Genomic DNA, 27500 nt, shown 5'->3' on the forward strand with positions numbered 1-27500 from the left:
CACCCTCACAGAGCATGAAGTGAGACGCGTGCTGAAGGCGGTGGACCCCAGGAAAGCCTCAGGGCCGGATGGCGTCCTGGGACGGGTGCTGAGGGACTGCGCCGACCAGCTGGCCGGGGTTTTCACCAACATCTTCAACCAGTCCCTGTCCCAGGCCACCATCCCACCCTGCCTGAAAACCTCAACTATCATCCCAGTCCCGAAGAAAAGCACGGTGAGCTGCCTAAACGACTACCGCCCGGTGGCACTCACACCAATCATCATGAAGTGCTTCGAGAAACTAGTCCGGGCCCACATAGTCACACGCCTCCCGCCCAACCTGGATCCATACCAGTTCGCCTAGAGAGCCCACAGGTCCACAGAGGACGCCATCGCGACGACTCTCCACTCCACTCTATCCCACCTGGAGAGGGGAAACAGCTACGCGAGACTGCTCTTTGTGGACTTCAGCTCTGCCTTCAACACCATCCTTCCAGACAGGCTAGTGACCAAACTACTAGACCTGGGACTATCACACTCTACAGTATATGTGCATGGATCAAGGACTTCCTGTCTGACCGCCCCCAGAGGGTGCAGGTGGGCTCCCACAGTAGTAGTAGTAGTAGTAGTAGTAGTAGTAGTAGTAGTAGTAGTAGTAGTAGTAGTAGTAGTAGTAGTAGTAGTAGTAGTAGTAGTAGTAGTAGTAGTAGTAGCAGTACTACTAGTAGTACTAGTAGTAGTAGTGATGTTGACCTACCTTCATTAGTACTGACTCACTCAGCTTCTCCCGGTTGACGATCTTTATTGCAACTTTCTGGCACGTGACACAGTGGATCCCCAGCTTGACCAGACCTGAAACACACACACACACACACACACACACACACACACACAGGAGAAACATTAGAACACACACACACACACACACACCAACACAGGAGAAACATTATAACAACACACACACACACACACACACACACACACACACACACACACACACACACACACACAGCTACTGCAGAAAGGCGTTTAGAGAGGGTTACTGCACACTAAGGGTGATGACTAGTATATTGATTACACATACAGTATACTGCATGTACACATCTGTGTAGAGCCTTTTAACACCTTCACCATCCTGCAAAGTAACTGTTCCCAGAGGGACCCAGCAAATTCTCCCCAGGAGGAGATATACATGTTATTGATCCATATAGTAGCAGCGCCCTGAACGTAGATTAAGCCTAGTCTTGGACTAAATCACACCACCCATGGATAATTTTACACACACACACACAGACACACGCGCACTTGCACGCACGCACGCACAAAGGCGCGCGCTCATACACAGGCATGCACACACATGCACTTGCACGGGCGCACACACACACACACACACACGCAGGCACGCACACACACGCACTTGCACGTATGCACAATAACCATTGAGGATGCTTTTTTAGTCTATGATCATATAAAGGATTTTACTCTACGATTATATAGCAACACTAAGGTTGTGGGTTCAATTCCCACATGGACCGTCTATACATAATAATAATAATAATAATAATAATAATAATAATAATAATAATAATAGCTTTAATTTATATAGCGCCTTTCAAAAACCCAAGGACGCTTTACAAGGGAATGAAACGGACAGACAAAACAGAAAACAACAAAGCAAAAACTGAAACAATGACTAGGGGCCAAAGGCCTTGGAGAACAGATGTGATTTGAGGGCTAGTTTGAAGGAGTCCAGGGTGGGGGCGTTGCGGATCGCTATGGGGAGAGAGTTCCAGAGGGTGGGAGCTGCCACGCTGAAGGCTCTGTCCCCAAAGCTCCGTAGGTTGGTGCAGGGGGTGGATAGCAGGCCCATGGTATGCTGGGGGAGGAGGTCAGTTAGGTACTGGGGGGAGCAGGCGTGGAGGGATTTGTCGGTGAGGATGTGTATGTAATCACTGTAACATGATCATCGTACACTGTAAGTGTTTTTTGCTGGGGCTAAAAGTGTCTGCAAAAGGCAATAAAGGGAATAACTAAACAATAAAAACAATTCTTAATTCTTGCCTGAGCATAGATGACCTTTTCTTGCTATGACTGATGGATAGATGATTCACTTACTTAGTCAAATGTATTTGTTGTAAGCCGCTTTGGATAAAGACGTCTGCTAAATGCCAAAAATGTAAATTTGGTATATGTAAGTGAATATATTGTGATATTATGACAGTGGCACAGATGCAGACTACCTCCCTGAAGACACAGCACAGACTGGGAGGATATATACAGTGCCTTGCAAAAGTATTCACCCCCTTGGCTTTTTACCTATTTTGTTACATTACAACCTGTAATTTAAATGTTTTTTTAATCAGAATTTTATTTGATGAATCTGCACAAAATAGTCTTAGTTTTGAAATGAAATGAGAAATATACACTACCGTTCAAAAGTTTGGGGTCACCCTGACAATTTCATGTTTTCCATGAAAACTCACACTTTTATTTATCAAATGAGTTGCAAAATGAATAGAAAATATAGTCTAGACATTGACACGGTTAGAAATAATGATTTTTATTTGAAATAATAATTTTGTTCAAACTTTGCTTTCGTCAAAGAATGCTCCCTTTGCAGCAAATTACAGCATTGCAGACCTTTGGCATTCTAGCTGTTAATTTGTTGAGGTAATCTGAAGAAATGTCACCCCATGCTTCCTGAAGCACCTCCCACAAGTTGGATTGGCTTGATGGGCACTTCTTGCGTACCATATGGTCAAGCTGCTCCCACAACAGCTCAATGGGGTTGAGATCTGGTGACTCCGCTGGCCACTCCATTACAGACAGAATACTAGCTGCCGGCTTCTTCCCTAAATAGTTCTTGCATAATTTGGAGGTGTGCTTTGGGTCATTGTCCTGTTGTAGGAGGAAATTGGCTCCAATCAAGCGCTGTCCACAGGGTATGGCATGGCGTTGCAAAATTGAGTGACAGCCTTATCAAAATCCCTTTTACCTTGTACAAATCTCCCACGTTACCAGCACCAAAGCAGCCCCAGACCATCACGTTACCTCCACCATGCTTGACAGATGGCGTCAGGCACTCTTCCAGCATCTTTTCACTTGTTTTGCGTCTCACAAATGTTCTTCTGTGTGATCCAAACACCTCAAACTTCGATTGGTCTGTCCAAAACGACTTTTTTCCAATCTTCCTCTGTCCAATGTCTGTGTTCTTTTGCCCATATTAATCTTTTCCTTTTATTGGCCAGTCTCAGATATGGCTTTTTCTTTGCCACTCTGCCTAGAAGGCCAGCATCCCGGAGTCGCCTCTTCATTGTAGACGTTGACACTGGCGTTTTGCGTGTACCATTTAATGAAGCTGCCAGTTCAGGACCTGTGAGGCGTCTATTTCTCAAACTAAAGACTCTAATGTACATGTATTCTTGCTCAGTTGTGCACCGGGACCTCCCACTTCTCTTTCTACTCTGGTTAGAGCCTGTTTGTGCTGTTCTTTGAAGGGAGTAGTACACACCGTTGTAGGAAATGTTCAGTTTCTTGGCAATTTCTCACATGGAATAGGCTTCATTTCTAAGAACAAGAATAGACTGTCGAGTTTCATATGAAAGTTCTCTTTTTCTGGCCATTTTGAGAGTATAATCGCAGTGTTTCCTCTATATGCATTTATTCGTGGCGAGCCGCCACAAATTAATTTCCTCCGCCACTAATTGATTCAGACAGTCCACTTTGATTCAGGCTGCCCAGAAAGGCAGCGAGTTATTATGACCGGAGAACAGAAAAAAAGCAGATTGAAGCTAGATTTAGGCCGCTTCCAGACCAACATTTCGTTACGATTTAGGGCGTAGTTAGTTACAATATGTTACAATGTTGCAATTAACCTCGTCGTTTGTGTTCGCACTGCAATCGAGACTGAATCGCTCTCAACAGGCGCGCGGCGCGAGGCGACGCGCTTTCAAAACAGTTTTGTGATTGGTCCGAATTTAGCGGGACATTTGGATTTCTCTCTTCGCCCGTCGCCGGTCCCTTTAATCCCGTAAACGTAACCTAATCGAAGATGCAACATCATCAGCGACGACTGTGGGTTATTGCATTTACTGCTGTTCTCTGGTTCATGTTCTTATACCAGTGCTCAGTATAGAGTATTTTAAATGAACATTCGTAATGTATGTCTCTGATGTTCATGGTCAATTAAATCAGCCTATTTTGTGAAACAAAGAATGTTCCCGCTAATGGGTTAACCGAGCATTCTCGCACCTAACGTGCAAGCACCTAGCTTCGAACCATTCATAGCAATATGCGTGGGGCAAAAATAATCTATTGCCTCTAAAATCCCCACGAACAGAACGGCGGAGGTATGGGTAAGCAGGGCTCATGTTGGTGTCCTCAAAGGTAAGAGTTGGTTTTCTTTAACTTGTCACTAACCCGGCATGTTGTAAGGTGTAAACCAGTGGTCTTCAACCGGGGGTCCGCGACCCCTAGGGGGTCCGCAGAGGTACTGCAGGGGGTCCGCCAATTTCTGTCATAATAATTGACAACTTTCACCAAAATAATCAGTGAGAATTAAAAAATATAACCAAAATGATATTGAGTAAGGTACAAGCATTAATAGGCAATAATAAGCTACTTTTGACAAAAACAATTGACAAAATAAATGATGCCCATGATTCTAGAGTCTAACATAACGTCAGCTGGAAAAAAAACACACCTGTCTAGCAAGCTAGGTGTTGGCTAAAACGCTGCAGTTCGGTCTTCATTGCGAAATTAACGTTAATTAATAACTAGCATAACGTTACTAATTTAGTTACTAGTTTGATAATAACAAACCCGCCTCTTTGCTTCTCTATGCACCGCTATAGGAGAGGAACACAACGCGCTCCTTTACCATTCCGAGGTCAGATGGCTTTCCCGTGGATCAGTATTGGCGTGCGTCTTTGAATTACGCACAGCTATCCTCGAGATTCTGGTTGGCCAAAACCGCGCGGAGCTGGCTGCGCATTTCAATGCACCCTCGCCTGATGTGAAATGCGCAATTGTTGATCACTTGGAGGCACTCGAAAGTCAATTTGAGAAGTACTTTTCTGAGACTGAGTCTTGGAGGAAGCACAAGACATGGATACGGTTATCATTCAAAGACAATGCATCCGACGGCTCAAACCTGACAGCCGCTGAGGAAGATCAGCTGATCGACCTAACCACAGACAGTACACACAAGAATGTGTACGAGTCACAGTCTCTCACCCAGTTCTGGATCCATTGCCAGAAATACTTCCCCCAACTGACAGCAAAGGCCATGGTGAGCCTCTTGCCTTTTGCAACAACTTATCTTTGTGAAAGAGGATTCTCCTCCCTCACCTACCTGAAGAGCAAATACAGTTCCAGACTGCAGCCTGAGGATGACATGATGCTCTGCCTGACAATGTCCTCCACCCAGGAGGTAGGCATACCTTGCTTCCTGAAGCTAAAAGTTTCATTGTTGAAAAATAATAATAATAATAGAAAATATAAGCCTCATCAAGAACAACAACAACAACAACAACAACAACAACAAAAACAATAATAATAATAATAATAATAATAATAATAACCAATCATAATTATGCATGAACGTTTTATCAATCATAAACACATATAGGCTAATAACCCAGTATATAAATAGGTTAATATGGTGAAATAAAAGGTGAATGAAGTAAATATAAAAGTTATTATAGTCTTATATATATATTACATGTGGGGGTCCCTGTTCTGTTTGTCTCTCATCCAAGGGGTCCTTGGGTTGAAAAAGGTTGAAGACCCCTGGTGTAAACAAAGGAACAAAACGTTGCCACTAACAAAAGAGTAAAAAAAAAGGATAACCTGTATGGAGAGAGAGGCCCTGTCCACACCTTTACGTTTTTTTGACAAACGTGGATTTTTCTATTCGTTTTGGGGGGTTCGTCCAGACGCAAACGAGTTTTTGCCCTCTGAAAACGAAGATGTTTAAAAACGCCTGCCAGAGTGAAGATCCTTAAAAAACGCTGTATAATTTTTGACGTCTGGACGAGATAGACAAGTTTTTTGTATTCGTCACGTCATCATGCGCGTAGAATCTAGATGATGCGCAGTGCAGCTGTTTTCTGTAACCCGCATGCGCTAACCCAGCCAACAACAACAACAACAATGGCGCCTTAAGCTTCGTGCACACCGCGAACCGTGACCCACCGTTCTGACGCAACCTGGTGGGATGGGCTTGACGCATGTCGCATGCGATGCAAACGCAACAACACAGCGGTAATATATGTCCGGAGGAGATAGCAAAGATGGCGCCGTTAGCATCACAAACACTATGCCATACAAGTTAGCATCAGAGGTAGACTAATATCCTCAACTTATGTCCTAATCACACTACTGTCATACAAGTCGTACCTTCTCCTTGACATGGACATAAACACCTGCTACCTTCTTTGAAAGAAATCGCGATTTATTCAGTGAAAACTAGTACACCATTCAGATAGCATAACAATAGCATAGCATTCGCGGACAGTCAGTCAATGCACCTAGCACAACAATAGCATAGCATTCGCGGACACAGTCAGTATGTTAACATCAGATATATAAACGGGTTATTTTGATAAACTGGACACATTTTGTGAATATATATGGTTACTTTCTCGCCTGAAAACATATAAAAACTTCATAAAATGACATATTAACACTTGTAGAGCCAAATTAAAGATTTTCGCCAATGGCGGATTTTACATCTGTGGCAAAAGCTCTGGTCAAGAAACTACTTCCGGTTACTTCCTGTTGTTTTGACGGATCCAACGCAACGCAAAAGCTGAAATATTTTGACTGATTACCGCACCCTGACGGACAAGAAACGCAATGCAGAGCAACGCAACGGATCAACGCAACTGCCCCATTGAGATGAATGACTTCCGGTGCAACGCAATGACCTGGTGTGCACGAAGCTTTACAGGGTTGTTGCGTTCGTGCTGCAGAAGCTATTGAGCTTGATTGGGCTTTTACAGCAAAATGTACTGTTGCTCCTCTACTACCACCGACAGCAACAAATGGACATGGAGAACATCTACAATATGTTCTTCAATACACCGCGGAGGACAACCAGAAGGGCAACCAGGCGAAAGTTTTGGGTGAGACCGGGCAGAACCAGCAGTTGGTGGGATAACTTTGTGAATGGCGTTGTCGTGGATGATGAATGGAAGGAGAACTTTCGCATGTCCAGAGCCTCTGTCATCGCGCTGAGCGAAGAACTGCGCCCATATATCGAAGGGCAAACAACAAACATGAGGGCACCAATTGATCCACTGAAAAGAGTTGCGGTAACACTTTATTACCTGAGCGACGAGGGAAGGCTACGGAAGACTGCTAACGCCTTTGGCGTGTCGCAACAGTCTGTGTCCGTCATTGTTAGGCAGACATGCACAGCGATCGCCACCCACCTGGGTCCAAAATACATCAAGCTGCCTTTTACGGAGCCTGCGGCTGAGGATCTAGTTGTGGCCTTCCATCGTGCTCATGGCATGCCACAATGTTTTGGAGCAGTCGACGGCACCCACATCGAAATCAAGCAGCCATCTAGCAACTCCATGGACTACATCAACAGGAAAGGCAAATATTCCCTTAATGTACAGGCTGTCTGTGATTACAAGTACAGATTCTTGGATGTTGTGATAATGTGGCCTGGGAGTGTGCATGATGCACGGGTCTTTGCTAATTCAAAGCTAAACATGTTCTTGAAGACGGGCAAGATCCCTGCTCTGAAAAAACAGATTGTGGATGACGAGGAGGCCATACCAATCCTTCTTCTTGGTGACCCTGCCTACCCGCTGCTGCCTTACCTGATGAAGGAATATTCAAACGGTGGCTCCACACCTCAGGAGCAGTACTTTGGGCTATGTTTGTGTAGGGCACGTATGGTCATTGAGTGTGCTTTTGGTCGCCTCAAGGCCAGATTTGCTGCACTTAGAAGGCCTATGGACATAAACATGGATGACCTGCCCTATGTCATTTACTCCTGCTTTGTCCTCCACAATTTTTGTGAGGCCAGTAAGGAGGCTGTGGATGATCACTCTGTGTTGGGAACAATACAAGGTGAAAGGGACTCACAGCCTCCTACACAGTGCAATAGATATCTCACTGACTGTAATGAAGGGGAGGGAAAGAGAGTGAGGAGAGTGCTCACGGAGTACCTTGACCCTTAAGGACTGACTGAAAAACAGACTGATATTTTTGGGGAAGATTTTTTTTTCTATTAACATCTGATAAATATTATTTGTCACTTAGGAGCTACAGGGTGCATTTTGGGTGCTTATGTGCAGCATCATTTACTGTTTGGTCGTTGAAGAGCGGAAGAGGGTCAGGAGGGTCCTCACTAAATACCTTGATCCATAAAGGGACAGCTTATCTGCAAGACCAGGTATGTCACAGCATCACAACAACTGACCTGACTAACTGTGTCACGCACACACACACGCAGGCACACACATGCAGGCACACACACGCAGGCACACACGCACACACACAGATATACATAGCTAATAACATAACCAAATCTAATTTCCCTTATTGTCCCCTTTGTCCTGTGTGTGTGTGTGACCCTCCAGGGATACAGGATGTGAAGGATTTAGAGCACAGAAGACCCAAGACATTCTCCAGGCCCTGGACCAGCATGGCTGTCTGTGACTGCCATCAGTTAATTCATAATTTGATTAAATAATCATTTCAGAAATAAATAAATAAATGCCTGTATGCAAAGGACACCTTGTGCTCGTAATTCTTAACCGGGGGAGCTACACACACCATGACCTCCCAGCACACACACACCTCACTCCTGACTTCACATTAGAACCTCCTACTGCACATAGTGCCAGACCTACACTAGACAGATGCACTGTCAATCAGTACATCACTTCACTACATTACAATACAATACAACACTACACAACATTACACTGCAATGCTACATTACAACACTACATTACACCAGTACTACACTACAACACTATGACACTTACTAGGACAGTTGCATAGGAGAAAGACACTTAAGAGAACATTAGATTAGTCTTTTCTGTAAGTGAAGATATTATACAGAAGTCCTGTTCTGTGTTTATGTAAATTGTTCATTGCTATTCTTTTTTGGGGCTTTTGCCATTACTTACTAGGAGAGGTGCATAAGAGAAAGACAATGTAGAGAGCCACAGTAGATTATTACACACTCTTATTTCTGTAAGTGAAGACATTTTTGTTTATTATTTGCGACATAATAATTATGACATACAATTCAAAGGTACAATAAAGAATGTTTATTTTGTTTTTTCACTGGGTAATGTTGCAGTGCATACAAAATATTGTAAGAAAATAAATAAAATATCATCTTGACGGATTTACAAACATAGGAGCTGTCCAACAAAAAGTTTCAAACACTGCGAAAATGGCAAGACTCCCAGTCAATGGTTGCATATGTTTTTTGTACTTTGTACTCAATAGTTAAACTCAACAATACTTCTACTTCACTGTCTGTCCAAATGAACGACTCCTTTGCTCCCCGAGGCGGCATGTTGTTTACGATTGGAATTTTGTATTTTGCGGATGTAACGCGGAAGAACCGCTTTAGCTTTTCCTGGCGTCTGATTGGCCAGCGGAGCTATGGGGTTAAAATTATATCGCCGACTACTGGTGTGGAATGCTCAATGACAGCGTTTATATTGCGTTCATACGTATGCATCTGGATGCAGATATTTTATAAACGTGCTCGTCTGGAAGGTGATATTTTTATATACAAAAAAACGTTTATCAAAAAAACGTATTGGTGTGGACATAGCAAGAGAGAGAGGGACTGATCCCCAATGCACAACCTAAATAGGCACAGGTGTGCTACATCAGCCAATCAGGTCTCATCCCACCACTGCCATCCTGCAACACAATCAGAACAAGACAGCAGTGGAGGGAGGAGACCGTAACAACCCCATTACCTTGCTGTTGTTGTTTACCGAATGCTCCATCTGACTGTCACACTGTGATTTTACTTGTGTAAACAGTTAATGAGTAACGTTAGCCGGTTTTGTGCGTGTACTCTCATGTAGGCCTACTTCGTATTGATCTTTCTGTGTGTGTGTGTGTCATGCGCGTTCCGCATGTTCCGCTGCAGCTGTAGGATATATTGGTATTTGATCACCTTCTATATAAAATCACCTGCTCGGCTTTAATGACTTAACCGCTATTTAAGAAATTATAATTGTTGCCACCCTCTAGTTTTTGGTGAATTTACGACTTTGTTTTGAGCGCCAGTGCGCGTTTTATGCGTGTGCACGCGGAGAAAAATTGCACGCGCTTTGCGCGCGAAGAATGAGCGCTCCGCCACTAATGTGAAAAATCCTGGAGGAAACACTGAATCGAACCCACAAATGTGATGCTCCAGATACTCAACTAGCTCAAAGGAAGGCCATTTGTATAGCTTCTCTAACCAGCAATGTCACATGATCTGTCAGTATATACACACCTTTTCTGAAAGGCCCCAGAGGCTGCAACACCTAAGCAAGAGGCACCACCAACCAAACACTGCCATGAAGACCAAGGAACTCTCCAAACAAGCCCGGGACAAAGTTTTTGAGAAGTACAAGTCAGGGTTGGGTTATACAAAAAAATCAAAATCTTTGATGATTCACAGGAGCACCATCAAATCCATCATAATCAAATGGAAAGAACATGGCACCACAACAAACCTGCCAAGAGAGGGCCGCCCACCAAAACTCACGGACCGGGCAAGGAGGGCATTAATCAGAGAGGCAGCAGAGAGACCAAAGGTAACCCTGGAGGAGCTGCAGAGTTCCACAGCAGAGACTGGAGTATCTGTCCATAGGACCACAATTAGCCGTACACTCCATAGAGCTGGGCTTTATGGAAGAGTGGCCAGAAGAAAGACATTACTTTCAGCTAAAAATAAGAAGGCACGTTTTGAGTTAGCAAAAAGGCATGTCGGAGACTCCCAAAATGTATGGAGGAAGGTGCTTTGGTCAGATGAGACTAAAATGTAACTTTTTGGCCATCAAGGAAAACGCTATGTCTGGCGCACACCCAACACATCCCATCACCCCAAGAACACCATCCCCACAGTGAAACATGGTGGTGGTAGCATCATGCTGTGGTGCTGTTTTTCAGCAACAGGGACGGGAAACTGGTCCGGGTCGAGGGAAAGATGGATGGTGCTAAATACAGGGATATTCTTGAGCAAAACCTGTACCAGTCTGTAAGTGATTTGAGACTAGGACGGAGGTTCACCTTCCAGCAGGACAACGACCCCAAGCATACTGCTAAAGCAACACATGAGTGGTTCAAGGGGAAACATATACATGTGTTGGAATGGCCTAGTCAAAGCCCAGACCTCAATCCAATTGAGAATCTGTGGTCAGACTTGAAGATTGCTGTTCAAAAGTGCAAACCATGCCCCGCGGTGGCGCAGCGGTCTAAGCATCAGCCTCTGGTGCAAGCGGCCCACCGGGGACTGGGATCGAATCCCGGTCTCGCCAGACCCGGATATGGCCATTGAGCGGCCGCTCCCAAAGGGGGTATAGGACTATTTCCGGACAAGGATCCGTCGTGCAACACCGCCCCCAGGGTGCCGGAATAACGGTGTCGGGCTCGAGGAGCCAGACAGCTAGTCTGCCTGGCTTTCTCCTCTGGGCTGCCGGCCACGGGGTCGTGCGGCGGATCCTACGCAATAGGCAGGGGATAATTGGATACTAGGTTGGGTGCAATTGGATACTAATTTGGGTGAAAAAGGGATAAAATCTGAAAAAAAAACAAAAAACAAACGTAAACCATCAAACTTGAAGGAGCTGGAGCAGTTTTCCCTTGAGGAATGGGCAAAAATCCCAGTGGAAAGATGTGGCAAGCTCATAGAGACTCATCAAAAGCGACTTGCAGCTGTGATTGCCGCAAAAGGTGGCTATACAAAGTACTGACTTTAAGGGGGTGAATAGTTATGCACATTGACGATTTCTGTTATTTTGTCCTATTTGTTGTTGTTTGCTTCACAATAAAAACAATCACATCTTCAAAGTTGTAGGCATATTCTGTAAATTAAATGATGCAAACTTTCAAACAATCCATTTTAATTCCAGGTTGTGAGGCAACAAAACATGAAAAATGCCAAATGAATACTTTTGACAGGCACTGTATATACAGTATCATCACCTTGTTAAAATAATGGCTTAAGTCATTTTTGAGGAAAATTATGTTTTTGCCTAAATATCATATATTCTAGATTTGATTCAGTTTATTCTGTTTTTCGCAAAACTTTAAAATATGACTATGAAGCTGTTATTTTAACAAGGTGACGACTGACATTATATACTGTATATATGTAATCTCAACTACAGCAATGGAAAAACAATGCCTCCTTTTACAAATCACACTCAGTCACTAAATCACACACACACACACACACACACACCTACACACACACACACACACACACACACACACACACACACACACACACACACACACACACACACACACACACTACTGCAACTCAACAACAGCAGTGTGTCAGTCAGTCAGTCAGTCAGTCATCAGAGACTCCCAGACACACACAGGCGTGCAGCAGACGCTGACTCCCTCCACAGATACACATCAACGTTTAACACACCAAACGTTTCCCATTTCACACACACGCACACACACACACACACACACACATAGTACACACACACACATATACACACACAGACACACACATAGTACACACACACACGTAGTACACACACACACGTAGTACACACACATAGTATACACACACACACACAGTACACACAGACACATAGAGTTACAGAGATGCACATCAACGTTTAAAACATCAATCTTTTCCCATTTCCTCGCATGGCGCCCGTCACACACCATGTCCCCAGACAGAGATGACTGAGATGAGTTTAGCATTTCAAAGTAAATGTCATCAGGTAGATAAGCAGACAAACGCTAACACAATAGCTGAGAGAATCCCTGAATGGGTTTACAGTTATTACAACAAGAGCGGAAATCTGTGTGTGTGTGTGTGTGTGTGTGTGTGTGTGTGTGTGTGTGTGAGTGTCTCCCTGTAACCATGACACCAAGGCAAATCCATTACCTACTGTCTCCGGCTCTGAGCTGAACAGCACGCTTACGACTTATACGGTAGATATACAGAATGTTGTACATGCAGGACACACACACACACATGCAGTACACACACACACACACACGCAGGACACACACACATGCAGTACACACACACACACACACACACACACGCAGGACACACACACATAGTACACGCATAGTACACACACACACACACACACACACACACTCACACACTCACACACTCACACAGACACACACACACACAGTGTACACACACACACACACACACACACAGTACACACACAAACAAACATATCAGCACTTGTCTGTTGATTTCCCCTAGGCTTAAAACTCGATGCCGTGGCCCAGTGGACCTGGGGGGGTCTCTGATCTGGGGGTCTCTGATGAGGGGGGGGGTGCGAGGGTGATGATTGTTGGGGTGTATATTATTTTGGATTCCCCCAACAGCTTCTGAAGATGTACCCTGTACAGACACGCCACAGTGGAATATCTTCTGGCCATCTTCTAGAATCTTCTCATTTCTCTCCACAGTGCCGATATCTGAAGAGTGGAGCATATGTTGTAGAGTATAGAAACTCACACACACGCACACGTGCGCACTCATTCACACGTACACACACACACACACACACAAAGCACCCAGAGATAATGAATGTTTAATCTGTCCATAATTACTCGAGACCGACACGTGTACAGCAGAGTGGCAAGCTATGCGTTGACAGAGGGGTGTGATAGAGTAACAGGGAGATATGAGAGAGAGAGAGAGAGAGTGAGAGAGAGGGAGAGAGAGAGAGAGAGAGAGAGAGAGAGAGAGGGAGAGAGAGAGAGAGATGGAGATGGAGATGCCTGCAGCATGTTACTGCTACACACCAGAACGTGGGCAGCAGCAGCAGCTTGGGTTCTCCTCTGCTTCTCTATGGTTTGACTCCTTTATGAAAGCAGAGGGAGGAGAGAGGAGCGTCAATGGGCTTTGTGGAGGCGTAGAGGGGAGGGGGGGAGGAGGAGGAGAGTGGAGGGCTGTTCTGACGCCATAGGGACGTCAAGAAGAGAGAGAAGGAGGGAGGGAGGGACATAGAGAGAGCAATGGAGAGAGAGAGAAAGGGAATGAGTCAAAATACTAAAAAAAGAGAAACTCACACACATGCACACATGCACACACACACACACACACACACACACACACACACACACACACACACACACACACACACAAAGGGCCCAGAGATAATGATTGTTTCATCTGTCCATAATCACGTCAGCTACAGCTTGTTTTTAATACTGTACAACAAACCCTGTGTGATCTAAAACTTGTTTTGAATGTTGACAAAACCAAACTTATGATGTTTTCGAACGCTACAGCCAAGCCTCTGAACCTCCATTCCATCACGACTGTTCAAGGCTTCAAGATTGAGTCTGTCTCGCGTTACAAGTACCTAGGATTCACAACAGACGATTCTCTCTCTTTTAAGCCTCACATTCAGCAACTAATAGAAAAACTGAAAGTGAAATTGGCTTTTTACTTCAGGAATATTGAAATTATTTTACGTTCAATGCCAAAAAGAGACGTTGCTATCACCTTTCTGTCTGTGCTGGACTATGGTGATGTGTTATATATGAATGCATCCTGGCATTGCCTACACTCAGTGGACACTGTTCACCATGGAGCCCTGAGATTCATTACTAACTTTAAAGCCCTTGCTTTTATGTACAATGGGGGAAATAAGTATTGAACACATAAATATTTTGTCAAGTAAATATATTTCCACTGAGCCTATTCAAGCGAAATTTGCACCAGACGTTGGCATTAACTCAAACAATCCAGACAAAAAATCTAAATATTAAAGTCCATATGTAAATAAAGTTATGTGTAATAAAGTGGAATGAAACAGGAACAAAATATTGAACACATTAAGAAAAAGCAGTACACCACAGTAAGGAAAGTCAAGGAACCAGCTGAAAACCATAAGTAATTAAGAGGCAACTCTACCTCCAATCTGTGCTAATTAAGCGGGGTTAGAATATATTGATGGGCTATAAACGTTTTTTTTTTTGTTACCAAAGTGCCACACAACAAATATCTAATGATTGGTAAAAGCAAAGACCTGTCTCAAGACCGTCGCAACCAGATTGTTGCAAAACATGAAAATGGAATTGGCTACAGACGTATTTCACAACTTGTGAATCTTCCAGTAAGCACCATTGGGGCGTTATCCCTAAGAGGAAGCAACATCACTCCACCATCAACCAGCCACGCACAGGAGCTCCTCGCACGATTTCTGATCAGGGAGTCAGAAGGAGACTTCTACCGTCCATAATCAGTTCTGTGTCAGCTACAACCTGTTTTTAATACTGTACAACAAACCCTGTGTGATCTAAAACTTGTTTTGAATGTTGACAAAACCAAACTTATGATGTTTTCGAACGCTACATCCAAGCCTCTGAACCTCCATTCCATCACGACTGTTCAAGGCTTCAAGATTGAGTCTGTCTCGCGTTACAAGTACCTAGGATTCACAACAGACGATTCTCTCGCTTTTAAGCCTCACATTCAGCAACTAACAGAAAAACTGAAGGTGAAATTGGCTTTTTACTTCAGGAATAAGGCTTGTTTTTTGTTCGAGGCCAAAAAGAGACGTTGCTATCACCTTTCTGTCTGTGCTGGACTATGGTGATGTGTTATACATGAATGCATCCTGGCATGGCCTACACTCAATGGACACTGTTCACCATGGAGACTGAGATCCATTACTAACTTTAAAGCCGTTACTCACCATTGTACTTTGTATACTCGGGTTGGATGGTCTGCCTGGTCTGCCCGCAGGCTCAACCACTGGCACGTCCTTATATACCGGACCGCCACATGGTGAAGTTCATCATGGAGACACTTTCCAACCGCAGCTTCATCTTACAGACCAGCAGTGGCCAGTGCAGTAGGCTCAGAAGACTGAGGAACGGGGTACCGCAGGGGTCTGTTCTCTCGCCGATGCTGTTCAACGTTTACATCCACGACCTACCTGATACAGCATCTAGAAAGTATGGCTACGCAGACGATCTTGCCATCATGCTGAGCCGACCAACGTGGAAGGCGATGGAAGAGGGTCTTAACGTAGACATAGGCACACTGGTAGCATACCTTCGAAGGTGGCGTCTACAACTCAGTGTCGGAAAGACAGTCGCAGCGGCATACCACCTTAGCACCAGAGAAGCCAGGAGGGAACTTGAGGTGCGCGTTGACAACAAATGTCTGGAGGTCCAGCAAGCCCCGAAGTACCTTGGAGTGCGCCTGGATCGGACATTATCCTTCAGGCAACACCTGGAAGAAGTCAAGGCCAAAGTGACATCCAGGGCCGCGCTGATCCGCCGCCTTGCTGGTACAACCTGGGGAGCCTCCGCTAAGACGCTAAGAATATCCACCCAAGCCCTGGTCTTCTCTGCAGCGGAATACTGTGCCCCAGTCTGGAGCAGAAGCCCTCATGCGAGAAAGGTCGACGTGGCTATCAATACCTCCCTCAGAATAATAACTGGATGCTTGAAGCCTACCCCTGTGTCCCTCTTGCCAGTCCTCGCGGGAATAGCACCGGCCGGCCTCCGACGGGAGGCTGCCACCCTCGCCCTGGCCAGGAAGGCACAAAAGCATGACTGGCACATCCTGCACAACACCACCATAACACCAGCACCTCCAAGCCGACTCAAGACCCGCCACCCTTACAACAAGGCAGCACAAGCCATGCTCAACTCCACCTCTGAGGACATCTCCAGAGATGCATGGTTGGCAGCAGCTTGGAAGCAGGAGTGGGAGTCAGCCGGGCCCTCCCGAATCCACCTCTACATCTGGGACCCAGGAGATGGCGCCATTGGAGGAGACGACCTACCACGCCGGCAATGGACCACACTGAACCGTCTACGAACTGGTGTCGGTCGCTTTAAAACATCAATGAAGGCGTGGGGCCTGGCGGACAATGCGGCATGCGAGTGCGGTGACCCAGAGCAGACCGCCGACCACATAATCACCATCTGCCCCTTATATAGACCACCCTCAGAAGCCAACCTCCTCGACGTAGAACCAGAGATGCGGGCATGGCTACGCGACACCGAGTTGGACCTCTGACGTTACACGAAAGAAGAAGTCCTTATATACAAGACTATTCTTGGGCTCCCAGCAACATATCTGAGGAACTACATCTTGCAAAAAAGTGCGGGCAACTATGGACGTCACTCACAGGACCTATTCCTATTGACTGTCCCTCGAGTCCTCGAGTACTGAACTGGGAAAAAGGGCTTTCAGGTATGCTGCAAATGCTTTGAATGATGATGGTTCTCTGTAATTTGTCCTTGTTTTTATTTTAAACTGCTTTTATGTATGTAACCCTGTAGTTGTGCTGTTGCCTGTCTGAGAGAGAGAGAGAGAGAGAGAGAGAGAGAGAGAGAGAGAGAGAGAGAGAGAGAGAGAGAGAGAGAGGAGGGAGAGAGAGAGAGAGAGAGAGAGAGAGAGAGAGAGAGAGAGGAGAGAGACAGACAGAGAGAGAGAGAGAGAGGGGGGGGGGAGAGAGAGAGATGGAGATGGAGATGCCTGCAGCATGTTACTGCTACACACCAGAACGTGGGCAGCAGCAGCAGCTTGGATTCTCCTCTGCTTCTCTATGGTTTGACTCCTTTATGAAAGCAGAGGGAGGAGAGAGGAGCGTCAATGGGCTTTGTGGAGGCGTAGAGGGGAGGGGGGAGGAGGAGGAGAGTGGAGGGCTGTTCTGACGCCATAGGGACGTCAAGAAGAGAGAGAAGGGGGGAGGGAGGGACATAGAGAGATAGCGATGGAGAGAGAGAGAGACACAGAGAGAGAGTCAAAATACAAAAAAAAGAAGCGAGCGGAGGGAGGGAGGGATGGATGGATGGTGGGAGAACATTATTGGACAGAGGGAGAGAGAAAGAACATTATTTAAATGGGCTGGGTCACAGATAATGAAGCGATAATGAAGAGAGGTGAGTGGGAGCAGTGGTGACTGAGGCGAAGAGAGAGAGAGGGAGAGAGGAGGGAGATGAAGGAGGAGAGAGAGAGCGAGAGAGGAAGAGAGAGAGAAGCAAAGAAGGAGAGAGAGAGATGGGTGAGAGAGGGATGAGGCGAGGGAGGAGAGAGAGGGAGAGAGTTATCAGACTAAAGAGAACAGAGAGAGATGAGGTGAAAGAGGAACGGTAGAGAAGGAGGGAGAGAGAGAGAGAGGGATGAGGTGAAAGATGAGAGAAAGCTAGAGAGAGAGAGAGAGATGAGGTGAAGGACGAGAGAGAGACGGAGAGAAAGAGTGGAGGCCTGTTATATGCTAATGTGAAGGACGCCGAGATCTCTACAGCAACAGAGACAGAGACCAGTAGAACTGTGAGATCAGTAGAACTGTGAGATCAGTAGAACTGTGAGACCAGTAGAACTGTGAGACCAGTAGAACTGTGAGACCAGTAGGGCTGTGAGACCAGTAGAACTGTGAGACCAGTAGGGCTGTGAGACCAGTAGGGCTGTGAGACTTTGAGATCCCCCAGCATCAAGGAAGGTGTGTGTGTGTGTGTGTGTGTGTGTGTGTGTGTGTGTGTGTGTGTGTGTGTGTGTGTGTGTGTGGGAGGGGCAGCATCAAGGAAGGTGACACCAACAGGCTGAACAAGCTTATTGGGAAAGCTCCTGTCCTCGATGTCACCCTGGACACTGTGGAGGAGGTGGCCAATAGGAGGATGAGGACCAAACTCCTGGCCAGCTCCTTTAGCAACAGGCTACTATAACCACACTGCACTAAGGAGTGCTAGAGGAGATATTTTCTGCCTGCCGCAATAAGACTGTACAACTCCTCCTCCAGCTGGCTTGATCTGGATGATCAGAGTCAGGCTGGAATGTTAAATCTTACTGGGCTGTTCTTACTGTATATATAATGTTTCAGATATCTATTTTATTTTTATTATACTAGTCTATGTCTATTTTAATTTGTTGTTGTTGTTTGTGATGTGAGCTGCTGTAACACCTTAATTTCCCCTCAGGGATCAACAAAGTAGCTATCTATCAATCTATTTCTCTATCTCTCTATCTATCTATTTCTCTATCTCTCTGTCTATCTATCTATCTCTCTATCTATCTAGGAGGCAATGGAGAAGAGACAAGACACAAGAGCCCCATTAGGCCTGTGATGGTAATGACATGTTAATGGGTGCCAGGGAAAAACGGAATAATAATGATAAATATATTAAAGAGAAAATGTTTGCCCGCGGACCCGGAGGGAAAGCTAACTAGATTAGCCGCCACGCCATCCATCTTGTTCCTCAACTGTCGTGGTGAGCGGGTGGAGCATCAGGAGAGGGAATGATTTTGCATAATTTGTAAAACGATACACAAGAAACACAAGACCTGTCAGGGGGTTTACACAGCTGAGGTGACCCAGGCTCAGTCAGGCATCTACCTATCTACCTATCTACCTGTATATCCCTCCGTCCGTCCGTCTGTCTGTCTGTCTGTCTGTCTGTCTGTCTGTCTACGTAGCCGTCTGTCTGTCTGTCTACCTCGCCGTCTGTCTGTCTACCTAGCGGTCTGTCTGTCTATCTATCTATCTATCTATCTATCTATCTATCTATCTATCTATCTATCTATCTATCTATGCTGCTCTGTCTGGACCATGGACGGTAAACCTCAGGTCAACTCCCTGAGGACAATACATGCCTGTCTGTCTATCCATCTATCCCTTCTCCCTCTCTCTATGACCCAGGCAAGTGTAACGATGGTCAAACAGGCAACCTTCTTTTAAGCAATTCTTTTTATTGACCTGCAGAGAAGACATATAAAACACAATTCTTCTCTGTTCTGCAACTCTTGTGAATCCATGAAGATGGCGGCCATGTTCTAGTCCCACCGTCTATGTATATTTCACGTCAGGATAATTTGTTTACAGAACGAACACAAATTTCCCTCAAACATTACAAATAACAATTACAAACAACATGTGAAGCAACATACCTGCAGAGAAGACATATAAAACACAATTCTTCTCTGTTCTGCAACTCTTGTGAATCTGCGCGTTCAAAATAACATACAATAAATGTTCTGTTTCACATCATCACAATACATGTAAAAACAAACAGCACAGTACTACACCAACATTTTCACCCTACATTACAAGATTCTCCATACAAACAACAAAACACGAGGAGCATTTTACATAGCGCACATACCCATGAAGATGGCGGCCATGTTCTAGTACCACCGTAAGTACGGCAACAAGAGAAGGACAAAAGAACGCGCAGACCTGCAGTACACCCAAACTCCAATGGGGGCTCCAACAACAACCAGGGCTGCTCAAGCACGGCGAAACTCATCTACATTCACCACAACTAAACATACATTCCCAACTCTGTTACACCCACCTCCCCTGAATTTCGCCAACCTTGAGCAGCAACTATACATTTAAACACTACTTTTTACTTTTTACACTATTACATAGGGCCGCCAAAGGACAGGACAGCCAACTTGAAAAGTATCCTATAAGGATGAAGTGGAAAGAGAGGTAACCTATCTCTCCAACCAACTACTGGCGGTAGGATGCGTTCTACACCCCACAAGACCCTTTTTTTTTTTCACTGTGTATTACTAGCCTTCAAGAGGCCACAACCTCTTATGAAACAATCAGAATAACGAACAAACCTATATGTCATAGGATGTCAGTGTGCACAGTGTATACATGCACTGAACTGAGCTTCGGCTTATCTAACTGTGGAAAGCCTGAAACACTGACCTACAAACAGCTCGAATGTTTGACTTAGTGTCTTGGATAATGTCTTGTCCTGACATAGTATAAATCAATCTGTCAACTGGTTTGATAAGGCGACCAAACTTGGACTTGACCTGTGTGACTGTACTAGGATGTTCACACTGTGTAACAGAAGCTAGAGTGTCAGTACGCTGTGTGTCACTAGCATCATCTATCTGATTCGTGTTACCAGAAACATCAGTACAATCATCAGCGCTAACCACAAATCTAGAATCAGAGTTAATGGACTGATCTACCATTTGCTCCTCAGCCATCTGCTCGGGAACCCTCTGAGGGGCAAACGAGACTGAAGACACTACAGTGTTAGTAGCCTCTGTCCGTGAGTGGTCAGGGAATGGTAACTGGGTGACCCACTCCAGGGTTCTTCTTTTGGGATCCTTGGGCTCTGGAACAGTCAAGGGAACATCCCTCTCCCGAACAGCTGTACCCCCATACTCCATGTCTTCAACCTCCCCTCCCTCACTCCCAGGACAGGAATCCACTCTCTCCGACTCGAACGCGGTTCCTCTACTCACTTCCCCAGGCAAGGAATCCTGTTCCACTTCCGACACGGACATGTCACTTGGCTCATTTGATGTATGAACAGCAGACAGGGATGAAACTGGGTCAGAGATCACACTCGTATCATACACCGGCAGAAAGTTCACCAACAACAATAGATTACGGTGGACTACCTTCTCTCGTCCAGTGACAGTGTCTTGTATCCTATATGTGTGAGTCTCAGAGTTCCTATCCACCACAGTATATACAGTAGACTCCCAACGGTCAGCCACCTTTCTCTTTCCTCTCTCTCTCTTGTTCGCCAACAGCACACGGTCTCCGACGTCAATGGTGGGCCCTTTCACTCGTCTGTTGTAGAGCTCTGTGTGACGGTGCTGTTCTTTTATGACATGTTCCTGGGCTATGACCATAGCTTCTCTCAGATCCTTCGTGAGAGACATCACATACTTGTCGTAGCTGACCACAGCTGGATCATTCAGGACTGTCCGGAAGAGTATATCGACAGGGAGACGAGGAGTACGCCCAAACATCAGATAGAAAGGTGCATAGCCAGTTGACTCATGCGCTGTGCTATTGTACATGAACGTCAGAGTTTGCAAACGCCTCGGCCAGTTGATTTTTGCCTCTGGTTCAAGCGCTCGGATCATGTTACCGAGAGTTCTATTGAAACGTTCCACACTACCGTTACCCATCGGGTGATACGGGGTTGTGTGCGACTTTCTGACACCGGAGACTCTGAGCAGCTCACTCACTAGTTGACTCTCGAAGCTAGCTCCCTGGTCGCTGTGGATACGTTCTGGGAACCCAAAGACGCAGAAGAACTTGTCCCATAGAACTCTCGCCACCTGTTTGGCTGACTGATCTTTGCAGGGGAATGCCTGGGCCATTCTTGTAAAATGGTCAGTAACAACTAACACATCAACTGACTTGTTCCTTGAGTCCTCCGCTGACCAGAAATCAATGCAAACCAGCTGAAGTGGCCTGGTTGATGTGATACTCTGCAAAGGCGCCCTCGCAGCAGGTTCAACAGTCTTACTGACAATACACCGCTGGCAGTTACGGACGTAGTCTCTTACGTCTCTGTCGAGGTTGAGCCAGAAGAACCTCTGTCTGGCCAAGCCAAGACTCCTGAACTGACCTTGATGGCCGGCATGGTCATGAACACCTCTCAGAACTTCAACTTTCTTAGACTCAGGAACCACATACTGGCGGCGTTTTGACTTCACGACTTGATCCCTCGAGACTCTGTAGAGTATCCCATTGCTCACAACAAGTTTCTCCCAGTGCTTCAGGTACCTCATGACTGTGACTGATTCCTTATCTCTCTCTCTCCTGGAGGGTCTCCGATGTCTCTCCACATAGTACAAGACTCGAGAGAGAGTCCTGTCTCTGAGCTGTTCATCCCGGAGTTCCTTCTCACTGTAAGCAGGAAGTGAGTCCTGACCACCTGGGACTAACTGAGGCAAATGGTGCAAGACTGCTACAGCGCGCGTTCTTGCTCCGACCTCCCACAGATCGTCATATGACTGTAGAACAACAGACACTTCATCCATCTCCATAGACTGAGCGTGGACATGCAGAGGTGATGGGACACTTTGAGCGTAACTCTCTGCCTGGCGTGGAGTGTCACCACTATCATTGGACGACCGGAAGGCGTCCTGTACAGAAGCACTCGACACATCCTGGACTTCGGAGAGGAGATTCTTGTAGGGCTCTTCAAGTAATCTGTGACCGACTCTCTGCTTGACGAAAGGCACACGACTCAAGGCATCAGCGACAACATTCTGTGGGCCTGGCACGTACTTGATGTCGAAGTTATAGCTCGCTAACTTAGCCACCCATCGTTGCTCGCAGCAGTCCAGCTTGGGCTTCGTCATGATATGAGTCAATGGATTATTGTCCGTCCAAACAGTGAAATCATGCCCCTTCAACCAATGGCTGAACTTGTCACAGACACTCCACTTCAAGGCTAGGAATTCCAACCGATGGGCTGGGTAGTTTCTCTGAGACTGAGAGAGGGACTTGCTGGCGAATGCGATTGGCCTCGCTCGGTCTTCACCCTCTTGGATCTGCGACAGGACAGCACCGATGCCATCAAGGGACGCGTCCGTTGACAGCATGAAGGGACGGCTGAAGTCAGGGTGAGCCAGGACAGCCGTCTCAACCAGCGCCGTTTTCAACTTCTGGAAAGCCTGCTCCGTTTCGGGGGTCCAGTCAGTAACCTTCAACTTCCTGCTTTGTGACCTTTGTTTGGACTGTTTCTCCTTCCCTTTTCTCTTCTGACCCGTCAACAGAGAGAAGAGAGGCTTTGCAATAGCGGAGAAGCTAGGCACAAAGTGCTGGTAATAATTGATCATCCCCAAGAAAGATCTGATTCGTTTCTGTGAGGGGGTTACACCGTCCGCTTCCATCAGGTCAGCACTTGTCATCTTTGCGATGCTCTCAACTTTGCTGGGATCAGTCAACACACCGTTGTCATTAATTATGTGGCCGAGGAATTTGACGGATTTCCGGAGAAAAAAACACTTCTTGGGGGCCAATTTCAGGTTATGACCACGCAGTCTACTGAACACCATCTCCAAGCGTTCCAGAGCTGTCCTCTCATCAGGGGCATACACCAATAAATCATCCAGATAAACCAGTAAGCTCAGATAGTTCTGGTCTCCGAAAATGCTAGTCATCATACGCATGAAGCTCCCAGGACTATTACAGAGGCCCTGCGGGAGGCGATTATACTCATACAAGCCCATAGGTGTTGTAAAGGCAGAGTACTTTCTGTCATCCTCGTGTAGTGGCATGTTATAAAACCCTGAGGTTAGATCCATAGTACTAAACAAGGAGTTACCTCCAAGTGCAGCTAAGCAGTCGGCCTGGTGAGGGAGAGGGTGAGCATCCTTCAGGGTCCTCTTGTTCAGCCAGCGAAAGTCTGTACAGATACGGAGATCTCCGTTCTTTTTCCATACAAGAACCAACGGAGATGCATATTCACTGGTTGACTTCCTGATTATATCTTTCTCCTCCATCTCACTCAGTACTTGGCGCAACTTCTGATACTGACTGGGGGGCACTCGTCTGAATGGGAGCCGGAATGGCCTGTGATCTGAGAGGTGAATGCGATGTATGAAGCCCTTTGCCTCTCCACAATCCAGGTGATGGCGTGAGAAGATGTCCTTGTAGCGCACAACCAGGTCAGCCATCTTGCTTCTACACTGTTCAGACACGTCACAGGAGTGTATGTCGAGCCCACTCAATCCCATGTACTTCAGTTCCTCATCAACAGTGCGGGCCGCATTTTCACTGGACGGGGTTACTTGACAGCAACTGAGTAGTGGGACCTCAGCAGGTCCGGTCTCATCCATGTCCTCGAGCGCAATGCAGGAGAAGACGTCGGCCAATTTAGCATTGCGTCTTACCAAGACGGGCCTGTCGGACGAGTTGATCAGCTTCAATGGAACCCATCCGTCTCCCCACAAAGGAGTAACAACTCTGGCCACCAGAACCCCTCTTGGAGCTGAGCGACACGATGTGGGCTCTGTCATCACAGCGCTACCAGGAGACACAATAGTGGACTTGGGTAGCTTGCCCCACATCAGGTACTCCCGACCAGGCTCAAGACACACGGCTGAGTTGCACCTGACTGTGCCTATCTTGTCAGGTATGACGTCACCTCGCCAACGGTTCAGACCAGCGAGCATCGAGAGAAACTGTTCAGATTCTGGATCGCCAGCAGGACAGGGCGTAGACACAGCCTTCCAGTAGCCATCACATTGCTTATACTGCCGGAGGATATATTTAATAACATTGGTGCCTAGTATCAACTCATCATGCTGGCCTTCAACTACCAGAGTGGGAACCATAATCCTACAGCCATACACCTCCATTTCCACGTTGAAAGCTGACTCAGGCTTGACACGGCGACCACCACAGCCAACAAGCACCACATTTGAACTGAACTGGTTATGCTCTGTAGCAACTCCAACCTCTCTAAGCTTTCCCTCTGCCGTCTTACTCATTGTACAAGCCATAGACCCACTGTCTAGCATAGCATTTAGAGTCACTGTATTACCAACTGTCACAGGTGTGTAGAAAAGGCTGTCACTACCACTAATTGTATGCGTATTCTGATAAACAATATCTTCAGAGTTATCACTTGAGCTTTTGAGAGCTATATACACTGTCTCAGCACTAGATTCGTCCTCACAATGGGAGTTTACTTGGCGACCTATACTTTCTCCCTCTGAATACAGGCCACCTAGTTTCCCTGAGGCTGAGGTGCTCGGGACGACCTGGTGGGACACTCAACTTTTGTGTGACCTGGGGCTAAACAGACAAAGCACAGCTTCTCTGACATGCAGTGTGAGATGGTAGTGTGTCTACTGTCATCACAGACTCGGCAGGCCTTCTCACGGGCGCCACCCTGGTATCTTCCGCCACGAGGAGCACTGTCACGCTGCTGCACTTTCCCCATCATCTGCTCCAGCCTCTCCATAATGCGAGCAAGAATCCTGTCTTCAGATTGCTGAGTGTTCTGGGCCACAGCAGTCGCGGAGGAGGGGCATGGAAGCTGGCCTAAAGCATGGTCCTGGGAAGGAATGAGGGTAGAAGGCGGACACTGTGTGTGGTACACTGGACTATGGGCAGGAGCAGGGGGGTACTGGGTGGAACACTGCTCAGACACAGACTGAATCGAAGGCTCTGGATGAGACTGCACAGTGTGGAGGGCGGTGGCATGGCTCTTCAATGGCACAGAACTACCGGTCCTGCCAGAGGCTCTCAGCTCTCTCTGATAATTATCAATCTTCAACTGTATGTCTCGTGAGCTCCACTCCTCAATAGCCTTGCATTCCAGAATACGGGATAGTCCAGAGTCCGGGCAATGCCTGACAAACATCCGTGCTACCTCTTCACCCACGTTCTCCATCCTCCTACCTTGTCTGCGAAGGCCCTCACCAGCTACATCAGCTGCTTTGTTGATCCTCAACCAGTAGTCTACAGGGTTCTCATTGGGTCTGGGTAGAGTGGCATAGAAATCTGACAACGGGAGGCATGATGACACATCACTGAAGTACTTGAGAAGGATATCATAGATGAGATCAGGGTTCTGCTTCACATCAAGTGTCTGATCGCTACGCAAACCAACCCTCACGACATCCTTTGCCTTACCCATCAGCCTTGCCAGTATCTCCTCAGCCTGTTCATGTATTGGACATTTCTGCTTTCTCAGATAAGCTTTAGACATGTCAATCCAGTCCTGGACTGAACACTTATCAGAACTATCACCTCGGAACATTGGTGGTTCCCTGTCTGATTTTACATTCACAGTAACGCGCGGAACCTCCTGTCTAACAACATTAGGATCCGTTACAGGATCTGGAGGCGATGTGCAGTTGAGGTGTGCACTGCTCATACTACTTGAGTGAACTACACCAGCTGAAATTAACTTGGTTACAATGGACTCGCCAATCTGAGCACCTAGCTGACCCATCATGTCTGAAAGGTGATGAAGAGCTTCAGTGTCATTAACACTGGGTGTGGATGTGGGAGGAGCCTCCCCTGTAAACTGTCCGACAGCAGCACAACCTGGGTCCTCCTGACCTGACCCTGTGCCTCTACCACTGTCAGTAAACAACTGGGAACACCCCACCTCCCTACTATTCAACCCACCGATGACAGCACTGTCTGCTCTGCTCTGACATGCCCCCCATGCACCCCTCCCCATAGGCAACACTGGACTGGCAAAAATCTCATCATTAAAACCTGGCCTCTGAGCCATAGTGGTACAGACTTGCGTTGTGTAATATTACTGAATGAAAAAAATAATAATAACAATAATGTTCAAAAAAAAAGATATAAAGTTACAGCAGGACATAAAAACCAAAACAATCAAAGCACTTTTTAAACTGATGTAATCACAGACCTCAGACTGAATGACCATTTACTATAATACTCTGACCACACTTGATCTATCACACTAAGACCTGGCATCCACGCAGCATCCACGGAGATCGGCGTTCAGCTGATCTTGAGATCGACGTGTCACGGCACCAGTGTAACGATGGTCAAACAGGCAACCTTCTTTTAAGCAATTCTTTT

The 27500-nt window shown here is 46.3% G+C and overlaps 1 protein-coding gene across 1 annotated transcript in view; it reads right to left on the reverse strand.

Moving 5' to 3' along the window:
• The window catches only part of brsk2a (BR serine/threonine kinase 2a), a gene marked incomplete at both ends in the record, with an annotated part of 423734 nt that overhangs the window by 192173 nt on the left and 204061 nt on the right, over positions 1-27500 (reverse strand). The window contains 1 exon segment of the mRNA XM_080544550.1: positions 737-831. Coding sequence (XP_080400676.1) covers positions 737-831 — 95 coding nt within the window.

This window comes from Nansenia antarctica (genome assembly GCF_963989245.1).
Source record: "Nansenia antarctica genome assembly, chromosome: 14".
NCBI classification, from domain to species: Eukaryota; Metazoa; Chordata; class Actinopteri; order Argentiniformes; family Microstomatidae; genus Nansenia; species Nansenia antarctica.